Raw genomic sequence first — 24,172 nt, forward strand, 5'->3', positions numbered from 1 at the left:
ATTCGAACTGCCGACCTTCTGATCAGCAAGCCTACGAAGCTCAGTGGTTCAGACCACAGAGCCACCAAGTCAACTTTGCAGGCTATCCATCATATTGAGATGGGATCCTGCTAGAGCTTGATAATTCTATTTCATCCTGTTTAATAGATACACAAATCATAGGCAAGTGATATGCACAACCAAGACCTGGTAAATTAAATAGATAAAATTCAAGAAATTTATGGCAACTTATGTTTCTGTGAGTTTTTAATATTTTCATTTGAATATCTGTGAAAAAATGAATTATGTCTATTAATAGGAAATCATCATATTACATGGTTGAAAGCCACAAAGCACAGAAAATTCCATGGCATTTCTTTTCTATATATACTTCCATTTATTGTTCATGGTTGCTCAGGCAATTTCTTCAAAATCCAAGCTTGCAGTTTGTCCAGCTCACTTTTGTTTAGTTCATGATAAAGGTTTGGCAAGCTCAGAAACGTAGTCGCTACTCCCAGGGATTTCAACATCTTGTTGGTTTCTTCACCCCATGAATACAGAACCAGTTCATCAGCAGTTCCATGGCACTGAAATAACTCTGGTGGTTCCCTTTCAATTTTCTTCAGCGCCTGTTAGCAAAGGAGACATCTGTGTTGTTACCACAATAGAGAAGTGAAGGGAGATATTTTACAGTGGATACCCAGTGATCCACCTAGATTAGTGAGTGCATGGAATATCCAGCAAGTGTAAGGAACTGAAAAGATCAATAAGCAATTGTCCACTGCTTTCTACTTTCAGACTATTGGTCCATCTAAGCCCGTCATTGTTTACTGTGATTAGTAAAGTGTATCAGAGATCTTAGCTTTAAAACTGAGACCACTGAGTAATCATTATCTTTGCTCAACTAAAAGATATTGAAAAGGGAGTGTACGGGGTTCCTGCCACTTACATGGGGGTTTACACTCTGGCACAACCTTCTGAGATTTTAAATGGCCACAATGGGACAAACAGTTAGCAAAGAGTTCGGTACCCACCTGGTAAACAGCAGAGGTCTTGCTGAGGAAGCTCGAAAGAGCAAACACTCCAGCTACATCTTGGTGGTACCTATAGGCTAAGTGCATTGCCATGCCTCCTCCCATTGAAAAACCACCTATGGATTTTTAAGGGGAAAAACAATGTTAAAGCAAACATTCAAAGCTCTGAGAAACTATCGGAAATGCTTTCAGTGATGACTTTCCGCTTTCCACTACCCTGTAGGAAACACGTCTGAACAAGCTAAAACTTAATCAAGTTGTACAGACTGTATCTTTGTTCACAAAGAAAAAAGGCCTGCCAAATGTCTGTGCAGCCCAGTCCATATTGACTATGATGAACACTTTTGATTTTTAATCAATCTCTGCCCCACAATATATTTTACTGTATATAAGGACTTTATAGTTTCAGTTGCACAGGGATTCCAAGGGACTATTCATACTTTTAGACAAATCAATTAGACTTCTGGTTTACTTGGTGCCCCCTCTTTTTTGTGGCTTCTCAAAGCATGAGAATGGGAAAATGTCACTAGACTCCAATTCCCATCAGCCCCAGCCAGCATGGTCAGTGGTCAGGGATGATGGGAGCTTGAGTCAACCTCTGGATGGCCACAAATTCCCTTCCATGTCATGGTGAATTATGAAGAGCAAACCGGAATCTAGCAGTTCAATTCTATGGAGGCTTAATGGGGGTTCATCCACACTTCTGTGTGGTCAATGTTTTATACTGCTTGTCCCATGGGTTCTAGGCACAAGTCTGAGAGGTTCTTTGTTTGCTCCACTACTTTCCCTGGGAAAACCGATGGTTTACTGCTGGATCAGAACGGACGTCAATCTGCAGAAAACCTAAAGAGGTAAACAGCAGGTTTCCCCGGGGAAAAGCAGAAGGATGAAAAAAACAACCCTTTCAAACCCATGACTTGAAACCATGGGAGCCCAAAGAAGTGGCACCCACTATGTTAAACAAGGCAAATATACAAAGGTCTGCAGTGTAAAAGTGAAATTTTGTGAACTTATATCTTATATGTGGAAATAAATCCCACGGAGTTCAACAGGACTTAACTCTCAGATAAACATACAGGGATTCCAACAAAAAAACCCCCAAAACTGCTTCCCATTTGTCTCATGAGGGCTGTAGTACAAAATCTCCAGGTATCTTCCGAAAGAACAGGTCTGCTATGAAGATGTAGGTATGAACGCCTATTACACACTTGGCTCTTTTTTCAAAAAGAAATAACTGCTCACGAGTCCTCTACTTATTTCCTTATGCCCTCCAGCGAATGATGCCATCACCGCAACACTTGTAAAAATACAGTGGACAAGTTTCGCTCTGTATTAATAGATGCATATTTATGGTCAGACGCTGGTGTATAGGGTGCATACATAAAGCTAAATACATTTGGATGTTTCAGAATACAGAGGCAACACGGAGCACACTGAAAGCTCGTTCTGAATTTGGAAATGATTTGCAGCAGAATCCTTTGCATGTGTATTCAGAATTAAGTCCCCCCTGATATCAATTGGCCTGGCTCTAAGCTAAGTGTATACAGGATTGCAACTTCTCTCTCTCCATCTCTTTTCTTTTCTTTTCTTTTTTCTTTTTAAAATTCACTTACATTGGAGCTCACAAAGCAACCTGGAATTACTCACTGGCAGCGCCTGATAATGCAGTCACCTTCTGTGAGGACAGAAAAGCTTATGGCTTTCATGTGGTTCCTGCTATTCAGGAAAAAACCTGAATGCCAGAAGTTGGTTTGTTGAAATTTGGTTTTGTAGGGGGAAGCCTGCAGCTTATTAATCAGAAAAACATGGTCTCCAGGAGAATTATGGACAGGGAAAGCTTTGCAGGCCCCTGGTCTGGAAACACTGGGTATCATTGAAGGTAAAATCCTGTGATTTCAAAGCACCATTCTTACCATGAAAACCTGCACTAGTCCTGCATAAGCTTGTGTTGAGCATAATATGGATGGCACAGTCATAACAAGAGAGTTTTGGAGCCAATTTTCAATGTCTAAAGTGAAATCTAAAAATAAAATGTATATTGCAATAACTAGGGAAGTATGAAATGGACTTGTCAGTGTCAATTTTGTATGTTTCATTTTTAAGTCCATTTCATACTGTTTCTGCAGAAATCTATAGCGTTTTTAAAAGTAATTCTTAAAGTTGCTTTTAAATACACATGTTATCACAGGTTATCTCAATGCACTCATTACTAAATGTCTTCCCAATAATCTCACATTTGTTATGTATTTTGCTAAGTTTGTTTGTTTGTTTGTTTTGAGCCATGAGCTCTATTGCAAAATTTGGAGATGTACAGTGGTGCCCCGCAAGACGAACACCTCGCAAGATGGAAATCCGCTAGACGAAAGGGTTTTCCGTTTTGGAGGCGCTTCGCAAAACGAATTTCCCTATGGGCTTGCTTCGCAAGACGAAAATGTCTTGCGAGTTCCTGCGGGTTTTTCCCCCTCCCCCCCTTTTCCTAAGCCGCTAATCAGCTGATCCGCTGATAAGCCGCTTAACAGCTGATCGCTAAAAGCCGCTAAACCGCTAATAGCGCTAATCCGCTAAGCTGTCAATGGGCTTGCTTTGCAAGACGAAAAAACCGCTATACGAAGAGCCTCACGGAATGGATTAATTTCGTCTTGCGAGGCACCACTATATGTATTTGCTACTTAATGCCCAAGTGGCTTCTGGTCATTACGTGGTATATTAAGGATAATTACATTCTGATCAGTGTATATATTAGTCCAGGAACTGCATATAAGATCAGTTTGCTTCTTATTATTAAACAAATTTACAGCCCACTTTACAGCATAAAGCCATCAATGCAGTGTACAATCAAAAAACATAATAAAACAGAAAAACACAAGCTCTGAAAACAATAAAAACAATTCAACACACCCTGAAACACAAGAAAACCATCCCTACAAGTTCCAAAACCAGCAAAACAATTTCATCATAAATGAAATTGATATTCCTTATATGATTGCATTACATGTCAGGAGAAGCCTTCTTTTAAAAAAATGCCTTGTGGACCAAACAAAATTCTCTTCCCTCTCTAACAATAACACTTCACTGGATGGACAAAATATGTCTGTCCAATGACGTCACTGTAATACCATACAGACTGAGACATACAAGGTTTGTTTAATCATCTCAGTTATATGTGGTAGGTTGCTTGTGGCAAAAAACAACAGAACATGGTGCCTCGAAACTTGGCTCTGACTACAATCCTGGCACAGTGATGCTGCTTAAATCTTACTGAAGTGAGCAAGTTTACTGTGCATACACTTGCAGCAGAAATACAGTGGTTGCCATTTAAGTCTGAAATTGGCCACACATAACATAATGGGGGCATTTGGCACAGAACAGCTAAGCAGAGCAGTTGCCCCAGTCAAGTTATTTCAACGAGTTCAGTGCAGGGTGTTATTCAGTAACTGACAGTATCCTTTCTCAATCTTCTTCATCATCCTGTCCAGACCCAGAAGCCAATGAATATGCCAATATTTATAGGAAACACGGCAACTTTCATATTCCTTCTCCCATGGCTCAGTAGCTACGGAAGAAGCCTAGCAATCAACAAGAAAGTAGCTGTGTGTCCTGTGTTATTGTAATGAAACAAGGGGTCAAAAACCATGCATGTATTCCTTGGCATTCTGTCGAGTCTACGGATCTGTCACAGAAGGTTTATTTTAATTGGCTGCTTATGAAAGTGACTACAGGTGGCAGGAACCCATTGGCTTGGATCAGCATTTCTGTGGCGTACCAAACTCGTAGAAGGAAGAAATAAGGGAGAGAGAAAAAACGGTCCTGAGAAAACTACAAGAGAGGAAGCAAAGACTTCGAGAGAGAAAGCTAAAAATCATATATGGTTTTACTCCACTGCCAGTACAGCAGAGGTAAAAACTGCAGCTTGCACCCGATCCTGCAATATATGTGACACAAATGGAGATGGGGAATTTGTGGCCTTTCAAATGTTGTTGGACTCCAACTCCCATCAGCCCCATCTAGCATGGCCAATGGTCAGGGACGATGGGTGTTCAGTAACATCTGGTGAGCCACAATGGAATATTTTCCCAGAATGGGGAACAAAGTAATAAAGATGAACTGAGAGAATGCAATATACAAAAATAACAAAATCATAGCAACAGATCCAAGAAACAACACATTTAACAATTCTTACATGATTGAAACAAGCAAAACTACAGTGAGGCCAAACTTAAAATCTCTAAATACCTAGGTAAACAAAAAGAAAACAAACCAAGAAACACTAGGGAACATTCTAACCGATTAACCAACCAATAGTCATAGCCAGGGCCATCAGTTATTAAGAGTGACTAGTTGCCCATAACGTGACTTGGTATGCACAAAGATGAGACTATCTGCTCATCTATTGTCCAGTGTATTCTTATATTCTTCTCTGTCTAGGAGCAGATCTCTGGGGTCTCAGAGGTCTTTCGTGACAAATGCTTTGTGATCCTTTGAAAATGCAAACAAACCTTGGATGTCAGGGGTTGAACCTGAGGCCTTCTGCACTCAAAGCATGCGCTCTGCATTGAGCTATGGTCTGTTCACCGTATGCACAGAGAATGAACTTAATGTGCATTAGCGTAACGTATTTAAAAAGACAAAAAAGAAATGATGCTTAAAAACTGGCAGGTTGTTGAAAATGGAAAAAGTGACAATTATTAAACCAAGAGAAAGCTTGGCTCTAGTCGAGTTATTGAAATGATGCTTACCAGTTGAATTACAGTTATTATTTTGTCACTTATGTAAAAAAAAGAAAAGAAAAAAGAGATCTTAAGATACAAGATGTACTCACTGCATTACTTTATTCTTATTTTTAAAAATGGTGTGGTAATTCACCTGCTCTTTTTAAATAGCTCCAAAGGAAGTTTTCCTTGGGCAGCCACCAGTCAGCTCAGCCATCTCTGTGAAGCAGAGCGGTTCCACGCAAAAACATATTCTCCCAAAAGTGAATTCCCAGACAGAAAATGTCTCTCCAGAAGAGCCCCCTCCAAGACCTTGTTTTTCTGGGCCTCGGTGCAATGTGCTATGTGTAGCTGCCCTCCCAGCCGGCCCTATGGAAGACACCTGTTCCTCTTCATATGCTTCAGTGTCAGCAGGTAAAATGGCGAAACCAGATCAAACAGACTCTGTGGACCATTTTCCACAAGCCAGGGCAAGGAGCCACCAAGGCAAGGCAAACAGGGCCCTTCAAAGAGCAGGGAGCGGCTCACCAGATCCAGAAAGAAAACAGGCAAGGAGTATTTTGGCTCCATCGTTCAGGATCTTGGTGGCATCTGGATGGGATTTTAGACATTCCCACATTAAAAGCAAATTTTCTCAATATTGGATTATTCATTGGTGTGCTCTCAACACCAATTTCACTCAAATGTGAAGAGAACTTTTTCCTCATGTGAGCAATCACACACGAAGAGAGGGCATAGTATGTTGTCAAGCTATGGGCTGTATTCTATCCATAGGTCCCATCAGTGCCCAGATTTACTTTCCCCATCTTTCCTCTGTGTGCCCCACACCCTCCCCAAATCTGCTCCCCTAAAGTGTTAGGGGTCTCCCTTCAAACCAATTTAGGGGGCATGGATGGGGAGAACGTTCTTTGGCTCAAGCAGAAATCCTTGCACTGGTAGAACATTCACTTTGCTTCATCATCCCTTCCCCAAAGCACTGGGATAGCCCTGGTAAAGTCCTGGATAGCCCCTTAATAGTATTCTGATGTACTGATTGTATTGTGTTGTAACCATTTTACTGGAAACTGCTCTGGGATTGCTATGCAATGGAGGGCAGTTCATAAATGAAATAGGGTAGAATGCCGTGTAATGTTAAAGAATCACTTGTCTGTCCTTTGCTAGGTCTGCTAGTGGCGTTTGCTTGGAAAAAGCTGGACATTAACTTCCTTCTGCCTCTATACCACATACCCTCACATTTATAACATTGTTGATGTTAATTTTTTACATCTTTATTTTGGATCTTATGATTTATGTGGAAATTTTCCAGTTTATATTTTTTGACGTTTTGTTTACTGTTTATGACTAGTTTTGTTATGTTGGCGGTTATGTAATTTTTTATATGTTGTAAGCTGCCTTGCACATGGTTTGAACTTTGGAAAAATTAAATGATTGATTTACTCCTGTCAAATCAGCTTTGCACTTAGTTTTTGTGACCCCCCCCCAGTCACTAGCGTACGGGATTCAAAATAGTTTTTATATTTGCATTTTTGTTATTGTATTGTGACATTGCTTCAAGATGCTTCATAAGAAGCTATTCATAAATGAAGGGGAAAAATTATCATCTCTTTTTTAAAAAAATCCCTACAATAGTGAATTGAAGCCTGGTTTAGGCTGCAGGGTCGAAATCAGAGTTTCCCAAACTTGGGTCTCCAGCTGTTTTTGGACTACAATTCCCATCATCCCTAGCTAGCAGGACCAGTGGTCAGGGATGTTGGGAACTGTAGTCCAAAAACAGCTGGAGACCCAAGTTTGGGAAGCCCTGGTCTAAATGAATACTTCACAAGCAGCTTCCTCTCAAAGCGTAACCCCTAGGATTGAGCCCCCTGTTCTCGGTTCATGGGGGAAGAAGACACAGTCTTTAATTAAAACCTAGCTAAACATTAGTCCTGCCCACCCCCCTCCCCAAATTGCTTTGGTGCTGGATCCAGTTCGGGGGGGTGGGTGGGATCCTGGATAATTTAATAATAATTAAAGAGCAACAATAGTTTCTAAGTAAAACGTATTTCCACAAAAATAGGTTCTTGTGCAAATTTCTCACGTGTTTTCTGAGCCTCGTCTAGATGGCATTTGAGCAGCTATAGAGTCTGTGTAAGAGATAGACGACATTGGCCTCAATCCACAAGGATGTTGCCCTGCTCAAGTCTCGTCAAAACTGACTGAAAGCTGTGGAAGGGGATGACCATGATACAGGAATGGGAGAAGGCAGCTAGCATTGCCCTCTCCACCTGCTGTGTGGGGAAAAACGGCCATTTAGCTCCTCTTTTCCCAGAAGTAATTTGCTCAGTGGCCATTCCATCACACAATTAAACTTTGGTAGCCACAAAAAGTCAGCGTGTTTACTTAGGCCTTTTCACCTATTTCTGGCTTGCATTGCCACAATTCCTCTGAAACAGAAGCAGTGCTTCTGCCGCCTCCCAGGCACAGCATCTCATTCCTCCCACAAGTATGGTGTTGCATGCAGCAAAGAAAACCCAACACATGGGCACCAGCTTGCTCCTTGCAATTGGGCCATCCAGTTGAATCTCATTCCTCCCTATCCCCTTTTTTATTATGTCTATTAGGAGGTTAAGCCTGCAGTCAGAGACGGCATTGTTTTCTTAATCTTAACTTATGTACTGTGTCTGGAAAACCTGGAGCACTTTCCAAATAAATTAGCATTATTCTTGTGCAGTTGCTAGCTCTTTCAACAGAGTTCTGCACAGCAGAACTTCCCATTTTCAGATAATAAGATGGAATCTGTTCCAACTACTGCTCTGCTTCTTATCCCAACTGGGATGCAAAGAAAACCTATGTCAGGTGGTGTCAAGAGAGAGAGAGCATATGCCTGCCCCGTTTTCTTCAAAAGACCCATCTCAAATGAAGCAGATGATGGGTCTCCTCTTTGCAACAGAACCTCCGTGTTACGAACTCTGGTGAAACAGAACTTGCTTCCAACTATAATGGCTGAAGATAGCACCGAAAAGACATTAGCACAACCCCTACCTAAGCATTCAGGGATTCCTTGGCTGCTCAAAGCCTCTATAACCACTCACCACATTCCCCGGTTTGGCTCCACTCACAGGATGAGCTCTCTTACAAATGTCAAATATTTTCTTCTTTCTAAATCTTACCCAAGAGTATCCTGTTCTTTCCAATGCCGCTCTTAACTTCATCATCAATCAAACTCGTAAGTGCTTGACACATTGAGTCAATGGTTTCAATATGTTCTGGGCAATCATTAGAGATCTTATATCTGTCATGCCACACGTTGGACAAGGACCCTCTCATTGGTGTATATGGTCTGGAAGAAAAGTCGATGAAAAAGGTGTAAGAAGAAAACTGTAATATATAGCCATGGAAATCAGGAAGCCATGCTACGCCCTAGGGCCTCTCCATGTGTGCCAGGGTGGGGGTGGTGATGGATGGCTGTCACTCAGCCACCCAGGTAAGGCTCAAATTACGGGTGGCTGTCTTAGTAAATTGGAGGGAATGTATGTCAAGAAGGGATGCCTGCGTAAGAGAAAAAGTCCATTGCCCCAAGCAATTGTACCTAGATTGGTTTGTTGTTACAACTCATCAGATCTTACAGAGTGAAAAAGGCAGTCAAGGGGAAAGCCTGAGATTTAGGGTAGAATAGTAAGCTTTACTTAACACCAAGAACTTGGACCAATGGATGGAGCCACAGACCAGATTTGGCTTCAGGTTCTCTTTACAGCTATGAATACAGCAGGTGGATTTAGTTTGCTGTTTGTATCACGTTCCTAATGGAGATTTCCACAAGGTGAACAAGACCATATTTACTTTGAATGTAAAACATACGACAGAAATTCTTTATTTGGCTTTTTAAACCCTTCCAGTAATCTGGACCACAGACAGCCCTGGTATTAAGATATACGGTAAGTGGAGCTGCGTATGTCTGTGTGTGATACCATTAAGACCAGTGTATAAAATCAACCAACCAACAGCACCACCATATTTAATTGTTGGGTGGCTTTGGAGACTAGGTATCTGAAATTCTCTCAGTTGAGAACTAGGAGATTAAAAAGAACCCCAAGTGTACCACGTCTTTCTGCTTATAGCAAAACTTCAATGTGTTTCCATAGATTATATCAAATTGCCATGTTGTATCCTTGGGGGGTCCAAGGATTATACCAGTACATGAAGGTGGTGAATGGATGGAAGGATCCTGAGTGAGAGACAGGGAAGGGAAGACCTCCCAGGTTGAGAGACTTGGGAGAAGAAAAGAAAGCTCCCAGGTGAGAGCTGGGAGGGTCTACCACTTTCTGTGTGAGACGGGAGTCAAGAGATCCCTTTGGGAGAGGACTCTGTGTTTTCTTTTCTCTTTCTCTGTTTTTATTTAGATAAGTTTATTTTATCATGAAAAAGCCTCCAAGAAAATCTTATGGAAAAAGAAAAAAAACCCCTCAAATTGCTCTGTTGTATGCTCCCTTGGCAATATCTGCTTTAAAGGTGGCATATAAAAGATTCTAATGAATAATAAATACAACTTTTCAGTGCATGTTCATTATTTCCTTGGTTGCTCCCTACATGGTGCATATTGGCCCATTCCTATATGGGATTGCATCCCTTTGGATTAACATTTTCAATAGATGACTTGAACGGCATCTGTAAATGTGGTTCCTCCTTAATGACAACTGGGGGCCTGATTTAGGAACTGCAGATGTACCAGAATTTATACTTGTTGACTATGGGGTTTGTAACAGCTTGCAGGTATGGCTTTGGTTTGAAATTGCAGTGCAACTTCCCACTAAAGGAGACAGTTTACAAACTTTCCATCCCCATATTTCTATGCGACTGAAACTATTCCATGTTAGATGTATGGAACCTGTGTTAAAGGTGGCTTATAAATACTTTAACCCAAGAGCTGTCACCACTGTGTGTGATTTGATCTTCATTAACCCAACGCAACTGGCTCATAGTTACCACATATGCACATATGGAGCTCCCCTTTTCATATAGAGCTCCCCTGTTCTTTTCAACATGTGCAGCCATTCCTCCAAAAGTCTGTATCCTTTGCCTCCATTAACGCTAACGGTACCCTGCCTGACCCTTTTTGCACATGATCTGCTCTTCTAAATCAAAATGCAAGAGAAGTTTTGGTTCAAAATGCATGTGCTTAAACAGGGGGTGCTGTCCCCTTCTCATCTTTTTTTTTTTTTTAAGTGTAACAGAAAGAAGAATTTGTAGCTCACTTCTTCCAAGAAGCTCTGGAACTCAGCCTGGTTCCAGGACCATCAATCCAGTTTAGCAGCAAAATAAAACATTTGTCAGGTAAGGGACGATACAGTGTGGACCTGAAGCCTAATTTTAATGGGCAATTAGGCTGTCAGATGGTACAGAGAAGCAAACACTGCACCTTTTTATTATTTTTTTAAAAGAAGCAGCCAGCAGAGCCTTTTCTTGCAAACTGTGTGTGCTAAATCTGGGTAGACGTGGCTATAGTAAAGATGCCATTCCTTCAACAACAGAACAAAGAGGTTTCTTTTCTTTTCTTGACGTCCCTCTTTGTGTGGATTAATCCGCTGGTACTAGCTCCTGACGTCTCTTGGCTCTCATCCCATTGGCAAAAGAAGCGTTCGCCATCAGCACCGATGCCAACGTTTTCAACTACCACTCTGAAGAGCAGATTAATGTATGTGCACATGCAAAAATAACAATCTAAAAATGTCAGCTCTGCTTCTTCATTGTAATAAATGCCGTCTGCTGAAATTTCTTCTGCTTCCATCAGCCCTGGGCAGAACCCAACCAAAGTTACACAATGTTTAAAGTGTCCCCGATTTCAACGCGAGTTGATTTAACCACTTGGCCCAAGATCTCATCCATTTTAGTTCTTCACCCATCAAAGATGGATGCATATGCTTAATTACTTTCCTGAATGCAGATTAATCCTAAGGCTTGGCAGTAAGATTTTCCAGTTTCCATGTCCGTATGCTATAAAGCCAAGCCGACTTCAAAACCTCAAAACATCATTAAAAAGGATTAAAATAATTTCTAACACAAAAAAGAAGTCTTCCTTTACTAGAAACAGCCATATACTTTAAACCTGCCCCTGTATCACTTCATTGGCTCCAAACTTTCAGAAAATTCAGGATGCAAGACTTAATGGATTGGTTTTAAAGTATAAGCTAGAATGCATTTCAGGTTTATATTTATGTAAGGATAAAGCTGGCAATCTAAAATTCCTCAGGGACTATCTAGGCAACCAAACTTTTCAATAAACATATATATAATATTAAAAGCTAGCAAGCCACCGAATATTACACTGTGAATGCCTGAACCAAGAGCAACTAAAAGACTCCAGCAGAGGAGGGAGGACTCAGTACTTGCACTTGGGGAATCCTGGGGCAACTATGATCATTTTAATCTCTTTACTGCATATCCTCCAGAAGCAAAAACTACAATGTCTAAGACAAAAAGAAAGAATTCAGGTACACCTGGCGCTAGTTTTACTAGCTTCCTCCTGGAAGAACTGATTTACACATCGGTGTAAACACAGCTCTTTTGTCGCTCTACTTGATTTCCGTATACTTGGATGTCGGCTGTTGGGTTTTCCTCTCTGTATGGTCCATTCACACATGTAAGTCATCACTTGATCTTGCAGTTATAAAAGTACTGAATAAAACCATAAATGAATGGATCCTCCAAAAGAGACACCAAGGAAAATAGTTCTTGCCTCTTGGGGTTACCTGGATGTTGTGACGAGAAATAACACATTTCTGGATAAGGAGACAAATTGTAAGATGCCCATAATATAGAGTTCTAAAATCTCTAGTGAAATCTTGCACCAAACAGGGCTTGGGTTTTGCCTCAACTGGCTGAGAACCCATAGCCCTCCAAGTGTTTGACTACAACTCCTAGATGTGAGCTCTCTAACACTGCCCGCCTAAAAACCATCCATTTGCCAAAAGCAAAGAGATCCAGTAGAAAAGAAATGCAAAGAGACTTGAACTTCTCCTGAGATTCATTGATGGCACCACAAAACAGAACCAAAGTATAGGAACCCCTGACTCCCTTGTAGACATCTATAAAGATCTCAATCTAGACAAGTCTGTGTTGGTTGAGGTTGGTGAACAGAGATGGGAATTAATGAAATATTTGCTTGAGAATCTGGGTGGGTACTATGCGCTGGAATCTTGCCGACACAATTTTACTGATTCAGCCCAGTTATGATTTTTTAAAAGCTACTGTGGATCAAGTAGCTGCCAATATACTTGAAACAGGGCCAAACTGACTAGTGTTGGTGCCGACCTTTAAAGCCCTAAACAGCCTCGGCCCTGTCTACCTCAAGGAGCATCTCCACCCCCATCGTTCAGCCTGGACACTGAGGTCCAGCGCTGAGGGCTTTCTGGTGGTTCCCTCACTGTGAGAAGTGAGGTTACAGGGAACCAGGCAGAAGGCCTTCTCAGTGGTGGCACCTGTCCTGTGGAACGCCCTCCCATCAGATGTCAAGGAAATAAACAACTATCTGACTTTTGGAAGACATCTGAAGGCAGCCCTGTTTAGGGAAGTTTTTAATGTTCGAAGTTTTATTCTGTTTTTAGTCTTCTGTTGGGAGCTGCCCAGAGTGGCTGGGGAAACCCAGCCAGATGGGTGGGGCATAAATAATAAAATTATTATTATTAATTAGTGATTCTGTACCGTGGCCAGAGAAGGAGCGAGGGACCTCCTATGAGAAGCTCGAGGTGGGGTGGGTGGGAGTCTGCATTGCTTTGTAAGCCATTTTCCACAAATATTTACTCAAATGAAAAGAAATCAAAATTCTTTGCAAAATGTATCCTGAAAAGCACGTAAGTTATCTGTTGTCTATTGAAAAGAACACATGTAGGGTATCTCTGTTTACTGATAGGTTAACTCTGGATTTGCAGCAGGAAGAATTTCAAGAAGGAAATGCTACATAACGCAAAGATTCTTTGACCTAGATTTGCCGAAGGGAAACATAAAAAGGTATGGCATAGTTATTTCAAAAAAGTGGAGACGACATAATTTTAACTTGACCACGTTAGCTGCTACAATGCCAATTTAAACTATCACTTTCTATTGAACAGAAAGGCTACAACAAAAAAGGAGCAGTATTCTGTTCAAATTTAGACATTCAAAAGAAAACAAAAGGCTTAAGTCACACTTCCAGCAGCTGAAACATAAATTTGCAGCTATGTCTGCCCCGTTTGCTTTTAAAAACCACTTGGACAGACGTGGCAGCGCATGGTATTTTTTAAAGCCCTGACTTCAGTTACAGCACATTTACTCACAATGATTGAAAAGACAAAAAAGATTAAGATTGCAATCTTATGCAGTTTTACCTGCAAAAAAGCCTCACTAAACATAGTGGGGCTTGCTTCTGAGTAAGCATGTCTTTGATTACGCTAGAAGTTATATTTAACCACTGAAAGTTGATGCAGTTGTTATTTCTACATCTCCCTTAATTCAATGACTCATGCAAATGCAAACCGTAATTCCCAGCCGGTAAGTTTGCCAGCGTTTGCAAAAGTATCGTTTGGCCACAACTATGAACCTTCTAGAACTCTGCTTTCGAAAAACACATCCCTTAAATTTACCTCCTGCATGCGAACCAGAGGGTGGGCGGCTCCCCTTTAAGTTGTTATCGACTATAAATTCCCATCAGCCGCAGCCAGCAATCCCAGGGGTGGGCCAGGGATAATTGGGGGGGGGGCACAGTTCCTCATGTCAGATGTAAACACTGGCTAACACACTATGTCCTTGGAGGTTTTTGGACCCAGCGACAGGAGAACCCTGAGAACAGTACATCGGCAGGGGGAAGTTGTTCCGGCTGGATTGCTTGCATGGAAGGAAGGAATGGAAAAGTGTGATTCTCCAAACCATGAGTCTTGCGGCTCCTTCAATGCTATCACTTGTGGCCTGAATCAGAGCAATGGACACAATATGTGTGTTAATTGGCTTACCCATGCTAGAATCCCTGTGTTACCAAGTGCCGGCTTTCTGTGAATGAGACCATATAACACCAATCTTGAAAGACCTACACTGGCTCCCAGTATGTTTCCGAGCACAATTCAAAGTATTGGTGCTGACCTTTAAAGCCCTAAATGGCCTCGGTCCAGTATACCTGAAGGAGCGTCTCCACCTCCATCATTCTGCCCGGACACTGAGGTCCAGCGCCGAGGGCCTTCTGGTGGTTCCCTTGCTGCGAGAAGCCAAGTTACAGGGAACCAGGCAGAGGGCCTTCTCGGTAGTGGCACCCGCCCTGTGGAACGCCCTCCCACCAGATGTCAAAGAGAAAAACAACTACCAAACTTTTAGAAGACATCTGAAGGCAGCCCTGTTTAGGGAAGCTTTTAATGTTTAATAGGTTATTGTATTTTAGTGTTTTGTTGGAAGCCACCCAGAGTGGCTGGGGAGGCCCAGACAGATGGGCGGGGTATAAATATATTATTATTATTATTATTATTATTATTATTATTATTATTATTATTATTATCAGCTGGACTTCTCTTCCTTTCCTTCTGATGCTACTATTTACTCTCCCGTTTACACTATGGTTTGTGTGTGTGTGTGGCTGGCCTCTTGGTGGTCTCTGTGGGATCTGATTAGCCATTGTGAGAACTAGATGGGCTGCTGGCCTGGTTCAGCAGGCTCTTATGTGTGTATAACATCACACACACACACACACACACACACAGGTAACATGTCATGCATCTGATGAAGCAGACTGTAGTCCGTAAAAGCGTACGCCATTTTCAATCTTTTAGTCCTTAAGGGGCCACCTTATAGTTCCTGTTGCAGCACAAAAGTATGCCTGTCATAGCACAGTTTGGGAATCACAGATTTACACCAAATTCTGACTGTGGGAAGACAGCCTATACTTAAAGTATTCCCCACAGATGTTTATCACATTGGTTGATGAGTTTTCCAGGCAAACTCTGCCATGCTGGCCTTGTCGCTGAATGTGAGCTGTGGTTGCCTTGCTTAAAAAAAGAAGAAAAAAGAAGGCTCTGCCTACTTTTCACACAGACCTGGCAACATGGCATCACAAAACCTAAAATATTCCCACCCACAAATTGATGCCTGTGCTGCAATTGGCATGCTCTATATGCTAATCATTGACTTAGTGGCACAACAAATCTTAGGGTTGCACAGCTGGCCTGCTGGCACCAGGGAGACGGAATCTGGCTAATTCCAGTAATTCAGATTAATTAATTAGTGGATCAAAGAAACAGCTTTCGAGAGCCAACTAAACACCGCACAGAGTGTTATGCTGCATTAGCTATTTCTGCCATTCACCCTGATTGGACCTGCCTTCCTCAGCATCATTAATAAAGGTCTCAAGAGCGGCAGTACATTAGAGCCCAAAAATAAAGAGAGAGAGAGAGAGAGAGGGGGGGGGGGGGAAGGAAGGAAGGAAGGAAGGAAGGAAGGAAGGAAGGAAGGACAATGGCTTTAGAAAGGCTTCCTCTGATCTCTGGGAAACAGTGACATCAGACTCACTGCAGGTAACTCAGGAAATGTGAATGGGGTTGACAATTTGCGAGAGCGCTGAAGCCAAAGATCCTAACAAGAGCCATTTATTTAAAAACAAATATAGAAACTGAGCATTAATTTTTATTCTTCTCTAGGGGGTAGTACAGTGGTACCTCGGGTTACATACGCTTCAGGTTACATACGCTTCAGGTTACAGACTCCGATAACCCAGAAATAGTACCCCGGGTTAAGAACTTTGCTTCAGGATGAGAACAGAAATCGCATGGCGGCAGTGGGAGGCCCCATTAGCTAAAGTGGTGCTTCAGGTTAAGAACAGTTTCAGGTTAAGTACGGACCTCCGGAATGAATTAAGTACTTAACCTGAGGTACCACTGTATACACATGTGCACATGTGGGGGGGGAGGCACAATTACATGTACTGCAAAATCCTGAAATAATTGTTCTAATTTTATTTTATTTTAAAGAATAAAAAGCTTTATTGTTCCACTTCAAAAAGCGCTTGCATATATGCTCGCTGGAGGCTTTGACACTAAGATTTTTTTTCAGATGGAGGATGCTGGATTTATCAATGGACTAGGGAACCTGTATTGCTATTCATACTGAGGGATAATTCGTTGAGAACCCCAGTACATATTGAAGAGCAGAGGTGGAGTGTTCTGCCCTCCTCCTATAAGTGGTTAAAAATCAGAAGTCAAAGCCTACCTCTGTCATCAAATAAACACAGTATACAGCTTACTTACAACTTGCCCTCACACTGGGGGTAAATGCAAATGTCACAACATATCTGGAGAAAAGTAGTTTTGCAAATTCAACTTGGGACATATCTGCAAACCTTTATGTCAATTAGTTACAACCTTAATAACAAACAGTTTTTAAAGAAGGGAATAAAGGAAGGCTAGTATAAAAATGCATTAAAGAAATACCTGGCAGGAGCTGTTGGATAAATGACTTTTATATGCTGGAAAGACAAATCGTGACACAAAACCCCTTTGATCCAGTCTCTTATTCCTTGGCCGGTATCACCTAAGTAATACAGAAAGATAAAGGCTACTTTAGATATCTACACAATGCCAAAGGCCAGGCCTTGTTCTTCATAATACACAAATATAGAATTGCATGATCCAAGAGAAAAACAGAACGTCATCTGGACAAAGGTGCTCAGCCTTATTGCATTTCAGGATAACTAACCACTCAGTTACCAAGTTCAAGTGATTATTCCAGGCTCCATACGCTATGGAGCTGGGACTCCTCCCCCAGTGCCCTGCCTATTCTCCTGTTATAGATTAGTTTTTGTGCAAAGATCCTGTCTTGCATTAAGCCAGATAACTGAAGCAGGGAACGCTGCCTTAATGTCAGTTAACAAACCACAGAAATAAGTCAGGATCACATTGTCCAAAGATTACCCCAAACAGATTCCCAGGTGAGCACATGTGGTTTTGTGATAGTTGGAGGACTTTTGTTTCCCAATTTTGCCAACTGGTGAAACAAAAGCTCCTCGTTTATGAATAACAATTATAAATTATGACTATATTGGAGGAAAATATTGTAAGGGAAAGGATGGCAAGTCAGAAAGCTTAACAAGTTTGCTTACTTGAACTTCTCGTAGGAACGATTCATAACAAGAGGAGCCAATGGACCATCTACTCCCATTGAATCCTTCTCTCACAGGGGCAAACCAGATAATGCTTTTTTATTATTAGATGCTTGTGGGAAACTGGCAAGCAGGACAAGAGCAGTCTCCCCTCCAAAAGATTCAAGCAACTGGTAATTAGCATGACTTCTTCTGTCTATGGAAGCAGAGCACAGTCATCATGGCTAGTACCCATTGACAGCTCTCTCCTCCTCCATGAATCTGTCCAATCTTCTTCAGAAGCCATCCATTAGTATGATTAGTATGATTATTATGATTATTATGATTATTATTTTATTATTTATACCCCACCCATCTGGCTGGGTTTTCCCAGCCACCCTGGGCTGCTCCCAACCGAATATTAAAAACACAATATAGCATTACACATTAAAAGCTTCCCTAAATGGGGCTGCCTTCAGAGGTCTTCTAAAAGTCAGATAGTTGCTTATTGACATCTGATGGAAGGGTGTTCCACAGGGTAGGTGCCACTACTGAGAAGACCCTGTGCCTGGTTCCCTGTAACCTCACTTCTCGCAGTGAGGGAACAGCCAGAAGGCCCTTAGAGCTGGACCTCAGTGTCTGCACTGAATGATGGGGGTGGAGACGCTCCTTCAAGTATACAGGACCGAGGCCATTTAGGGCTTTAAAGGTCAGCACCAACACACTGAATTGTGCTCAGAAACATTGTTGTTGTAGTTGTTGTTGTTTAGTCGTGTCCGACTCTTCGTGACCCCATGGACCAGAGCATACCAGGCACTCCTGTCTTCCACTGCCTCCCAGTTTGGTCAAACTCATGCTGGTAGCTTCGAGAACACTGTCCAACCATATCGTCCTCTGTCGTCCCCTTCTTCTTGTGCCCTCCATCTTTCCCAACATCAGGGTCTTTTCCAGGGAGTCTTCTCTTCTCATGAGGTGGCCAAAGTTTTGGAGCCTCAGCTTCACGATCTGTCCTTCCAGTGAGCACTCAGGGCTGATTTCCTTCAGAATGGATAGGTTTGATCTTCTTGCAGTCCACGGGACTCTCAAGAGTCTCCTCCAGCACCATAATTCAAAAGCATCAATTCTTCGGCGATCAGCCTTCTTTATGGTCCAGCTCCCACTTCCATACATCACTACTGGGAAAACCATAGCTTTAAGTATACGGACCTTGGTCGGCAAGATGATGTCTCTGCTGCTCAGAAACCTACTGGGAGCCAATGTAGGTGTTTCAGGTCCGGTGTTATATGGTATTGGCGGCCACTCCCAGTCACCAGTCTAGCTGCCACATTCTGGATTAATTGCAGTTTCCGAGTCACCTTCAAAGGTAGCCCCACGCAAAGCACATTGCAGTAGTCCAAGTGGAGCATACACCACTCTGGCAAGACAGTCCACAGGCAGGTAGGGTCTCAGCCTGCATACCAGATGGAGCTGGTAGATAGCTGCCCTGGACACAGAATTGACCTGCGCCTCCGTGGACAGCTGTGAGTCCAAAATGACTCCCAGGCTGCGCACCCAGTCCTTCAAGGGCAGTTACCCCATTCAGGATCAGGGAGTCCTCCACACCAACCTGCCCCCTGTCCCCCAAGAACAGTACTTCTGTCTTGTCAGGATTCAACCTCAATCTGTTAGATGCCATCCATCCAGACACTCATACAGGACCTTCACTGTCCTCAGTGGTTCTGATTTGAAAGAGAGGTAGAGCTGGGTATCATCCACATATTGTTGAACACTCAGCCCAAACCCCCTGATGATCTCTCCCAGCGGATGCATGTAGATGTTGAAAAGCATGGGGGAGAGGACAGAACCCTGAGGTACCCCACAAGTGAGATCCCAGGGGTCTGAACACTCATCCTCAAACACCACTTTCTGGACACGGACCAGGAGAAAGGAGCGGAACAACTGTATAACAGTGCCCCCAGCTCCCAACCCCTGTAGACAGTCCAGAAGGATGTTATGGTTGATGGTATCAAAGGCCACTGAGAGATCCAGCAGAACTAGGAAACAGCTTTCACCTTTGTCCCTAGCCTGCCGGAGACCATCGACCATCCAAGTGGCTGGCCATCATTGCTTCCTGTGGCATTGAGTCCCATAGTTTCTGAGTCATCCAGCATGCAGCTTCATTTCCCAACCTATCATTTAACAATAGATTATGAAATTTCCCCAGGCCAGTCTTTAATGTATATTAATGGGAGTGTCCAAGGTGCACACCAAATCTTTATGGTTGATGCACGTTCAGGCAAAGAGCCTTGCCTACCCTTCATGGCCCTCCAAATATTGTTGGTCTTCTGCTTCCAAAGCGGCCAACCTGATACCAATGTGAAGCGGACAGGCAGGACCTGAGCACAACACTGTCTTCCTAACTTGGGATTTCCAGAAATTGGCATTTAGAGGTATAATGCTTCTGGCAGTGACTCATGGCCTGGTACTGTGCCATCCCATCCTTTGGTCCTCTTTCCCCCTCAGCTGCAACACCCTGAAATCTACACAGCAAGGGGGTATGAGAAAAGGGATTCAAGAGTTCATACTCTGAATAAATTTTCACTTGAGGAACAGATGTTGTCTCTGGGCCTCGTACTTGCAACTACAGCCCCCCCCCCCCGATTTCCATGAAAAACGATCCCTTATAAACACAAGTTTACACTCAGGTAGTAAAAACATTTTAAACAACTTTAGAGTGCTATAACCCCTTTCACACTTTTTTTTTTGTGTAAAAAAAAAAAGTTTATTTAAAACCACATCTAAAAGCCTTTGATCTAGTCCACCTACGCAAACACTACAAATGAAAGGGCTGGAAGAGGATAGCACCTGCCGAGGAATAACAATCTCAGCATGCCTGTGGTCAGGTAAACAAGGTAGCCCTAAGGTGATGAAAGTTTCACAGGCGCTAAAGTACTCTGAGGCGGAGCACGTGCTGTCCACACATACATCCGTCCCCCAAATCAACTTAAAAATCAGTGCAAACTGAAAGGCAATGGAAACGCGGAAGGCACGCACTTCTAAGGTGAAACTGCTTTTGGTACTGTTGTAGCTAGGAAGTGGATATCAACGTGGAGCGAGATGCAAGTCCACAGGAAGAATGTCAATCGGACCTGTCCCCCTAAATGCGCTTCCAGACTGATTTCGGGTGGGATTCAATTATATACTGTCAAATTCCGGTTGTGCAATTAAAGGCGATTTGTAGCTCTTGCGCAACAAACCTGCTTCCCCAATGGAACTATTGTTTTTAGCTTTAGTTTTGCAATAAGGAAATCACAGGAAAATATTGTCCAATCTCTCCGTAAACAAACAAGCCAATACACAAAAAATGGGGAACCTGGTGCCCTGCAGGGATTACAGCTCCTGTCATTCCTGGCTATTGGCTATGCTGGCTGGGACTGATGGGTGACTGATTCCAGTAACACCAGAATGGCCAATTTCCCAAGCCCATTTAAAAGATCACCACCCAGATGTAAAATGACAGGTACACCATGCACTTGAAGCACATCCAATACTCATTTAAAGCATGCAATTTCCTCCAAAGAACCCTGGGAAGCATAGCTTGCTTAGGGTGCTGGGAATTTTAGCTGTGAGGGGGAAACGGCCGTCTCCAGGATCCCCAGGGGGAAGTCACGTGCTTTAAATGTACACCGGATGTGCTTTGAATTCATAGGCACAACTTTCATCCAGCAATGTGCCACCCGAGGGTATCCGCATCTCTGCCAATTCATCCAGGACTGAGACCACCTTTCCGGCTGGCTTGAACTTCTGAAACCTTTCTTTTCAAGGAAGAGCTGTGGACACTCCCTTGGGAGCTGGCGGGAGGTTTTTAAGCAAAGGTTGGACGCCCATCTGTCATGGATGCTTTTTGATATTCCTGCATTGCAGAGGGTTAGACTAGATGACTCTCGGGGGAGGGGGGCTTCAAAGTCTACAACTCCATGATTCCTTGCACAAAGAAGGAACAAAAGCCAGTATATATAAAACACCCAACTCTCTTCTCCCTACGCCCCTTTCTGTGCGCCTTTGCTGTAAAATGGCACCGCAACCAGCCCACTCCCTTATTGGCGAAGCTTGGGGAGGCTTCCGCGGTGGCGCCCCCTGCAGACCGCTCGGCGGTCGGACTCATCCACCTGAGCCGTGGAGGAAGACGACGGAAGCCGTGTGTCTCCCCGCGGGGGCCACCACGCTCCTCTGCAGCGCCGCTGGAGCCGCCATGGCTGTCCCAACCCTCCGGAGAAAAGGAGCGGCCAAGGCGCACAGCGCCGGCGCGTCGCAGGGAAAGTCCGCGCGCTTCCATTGGAGGAGGAAGCCCTTTGCGTCAAAGCGCAGGCGCGGCTGCCGCTCTGGGTGAGGCGGCTGGTAAGAAAAGCGAAGGTGGGTAGGCTGCGCAGCTCGGTCCAGCGCTGGGTTAGCGGTCCTCAACCTGTGGGTCCCTAGATGTTGTTGGGACTACAACTCCCATCATCCCTTAGCTCTGGCCTTGCTAGCTGGGGGTGATGGGAGTTGTAGTTCATCTGGGGACCCACTGCAAACCGTGGATTGAAATGCGCCTAACTCCGCGTGGTTTTTCAATGTTAGAAGGAGACGAGGGGAACTGCAGGGGAGAGTTGCTTTTTCCTTTTTTTAAACAGTGCAGTCTTAACATCAATAATTCCCATTGACATCCCAAGGGAGTCGTTATAGGATTGCAACCTGATTGCTAAGCAATACCTGGAAACGCTTCTCTGATCTGTAAGCTGTTTCTGCTAGTCAGCGATGCGATTCTCTGTAGGTAGCACGGGCAGGAGGGGGATGCGCTCTCCCCAGGGCCTTGTTTTGTTTCGTTTCTTTTTCTTATCAACATTCAGGGTTGAGCCCTCATACTTAAAGCAATTGCCAGGGTTGAGCACAGCGTGCGCATTAACGGTAACACAAATAAAGATGGCGATCGTGTGCACACTTTCTTGGGCATAAAGCCCCACTGGATTCAGTGGAACTTCTTTCTGAATAGAGAAGCAGAGAATAGGGCTGTAAAGGCCTTGGAAAGGAAGAAAAGGTGTTTTTTTTTTGGGGGGGGGAGGCGGTCTGAAAAGGTGGCAGAGGGGAGGTGTGTGTTGGAAAGGGTGGGAATGCTAGCAGTAGACCAGCCCCTATTTGCTTAATTTAGTCCTACCATCCTTTCTGTCTCCAGAACTCTCTTAATTCCTCCTTTATGTGGGTCATGCTCCTTTAAAGTCCCAGTGCTTTAACTTGAGGGTTTTTTTTGGGGGGGGGAGGCTTGTATTTTTCTGTGAAAGTCTTCCCAGTAAGCAGCATGCAACCTTCAGCTTTTCTGTGGGAAAAAGTAGAAGGAACTTCTGGAGATGTTTGCTTTCATTAGCAAAAAGGCAGTTGCAATGTGGATTGATAATATGCAGTAAGATAATAGGCAGTAAGGGATGTGGGTGGCGCTGTGGGTTAAACCACAGAGCCTAGGACTTGCCGATCAGAAGGTCGGCGGTTCGAATCCCCGCAACGGGGTGAGCTCCCATTGCTCGGTCCCTGCTCCTGCCAACCTAGCAGTTTGAAAGCACGTCAAAGTGCAAATAGATAAATAGGTACCGCTCCGGCGGGAAGGTAAATGGCGCTTCCGTGCGCTGCTCTGGTTCGCCAGAAGCGGCTTAGTCATGCTGGCCACATGACCCGGAAGCTGTACGCCGGCTCCCTCGGCCAATAAAGTGAGATGAGTGACGCAACCCCAGAGTTGGTCACCACTGGACCTAATGGTCAGGGGTCCCTTTACCTTTACCTTAATAGGCAGTAAGAAAGTATTTGGTTGAATTTCACTTAATCATAAGGGGCACAGCACTGGAAGGTGCCTTGTAGGACCAGTCCAGTAGTCTTCAACCTTTTCCAACCTGGAACCTGCCTGGCATTTGGGAATTCATTAATTCCTTACCATCTATTTCTGTTGTGCTGCTGCAAACCACCTTAGATCAGGCCATGACCCAGTAGCTGAATACCAATGAGCTAGTAGTCTAACCCTCTAGAAGGGAAGGGTCATAGCTCAGTGACAGGGCAACCGCTTTGTGTGCAGAAGATCCCAGATCCAATCCTTGATGTCTGCAGGTAGGCCTGCAAGAGACCCTGTTGCTGCCTGTCTGTGTAGACAGTACTGAGCTAGATGGTCTGATTCAGAGTAAGACAGCTTCCTGCGTTCCCTTCTCACAGCAGGGAACCCATCAAACAGCTGTCTAGGCTCGGTTTGAAGACCTGAGTTTGAAAAGTGATGGAGAGTCCATTAACATACTAAGGAATTGGGTCTCTTGCTAGGCTTCTCTTAACATCAGATATGTCATCTACTGTTCAGCCGAAATATACGTACCTTTCTGAAGATGGTGGCAGCTGCA

General features: G+C 43.5%; 1 protein-coding gene across 1 annotated transcript; it reads right to left on the reverse strand.

Moving 5' to 3' along the window:
- Window positions 1-228: 228 nt before the first annotated feature.
- LYPLAL1 (lysophospholipase like 1) lies at window positions 229-22,083 on the reverse strand. Its single transcript, XM_081857840.1, has 5 exons — window positions 21,935-22,083; window positions 17,140-17,239; window positions 8,872-9,041; window positions 1,014-1,129; window positions 229-608 (listed from the first exon to the last, which is right to left on the reverse strand). The coding sequence occupies exons 1-5, from the start codon at window positions 22,017-22,019 to the stop codon at window positions 384-386; spliced, it is 696 nt and encodes a 231-aa protein (XP_081713966.1). The 5' UTR covers window positions 22,020-22,083; the 3' UTR covers window positions 229-383.
- Window positions 22,084-24,172: the final 2,089 nt, after the last annotated feature.

This window comes from Podarcis erhardii, assembly GCF_964252035.2.
Source record: "Podarcis erhardii genome assembly, chromosome: 3".
NCBI lineage: Eukaryota > Metazoa > Chordata > Lepidosauria > Squamata > Lacertidae > Podarcis > Podarcis erhardii.

Bases quoted from the DNA above. Each gene is read 5' to 3' on its own strand.
- LYPLAL1 (XM_081857840.1), bottom strand. From the start codon at position 22,019: ATGGCGGCTCCAGCGGCGCTGCAGAGGAGCGTGGTGGCCCCCGCGGGG. The intron at 9,042-17,139 runs GTATTTCTTTAA...CTTTTCTTCCAG, and splicing joins TATCCAACAGCTCCTGCCAG to ACCATATACACCAATGAGAG. The intron at 1,130-8,871 runs GTAAGATTTAGA...AAAAATCCATAG, and splicing joins AAAGAACAGGATACTCTTGG to GTGGTTTTTCAATGGGAGGA.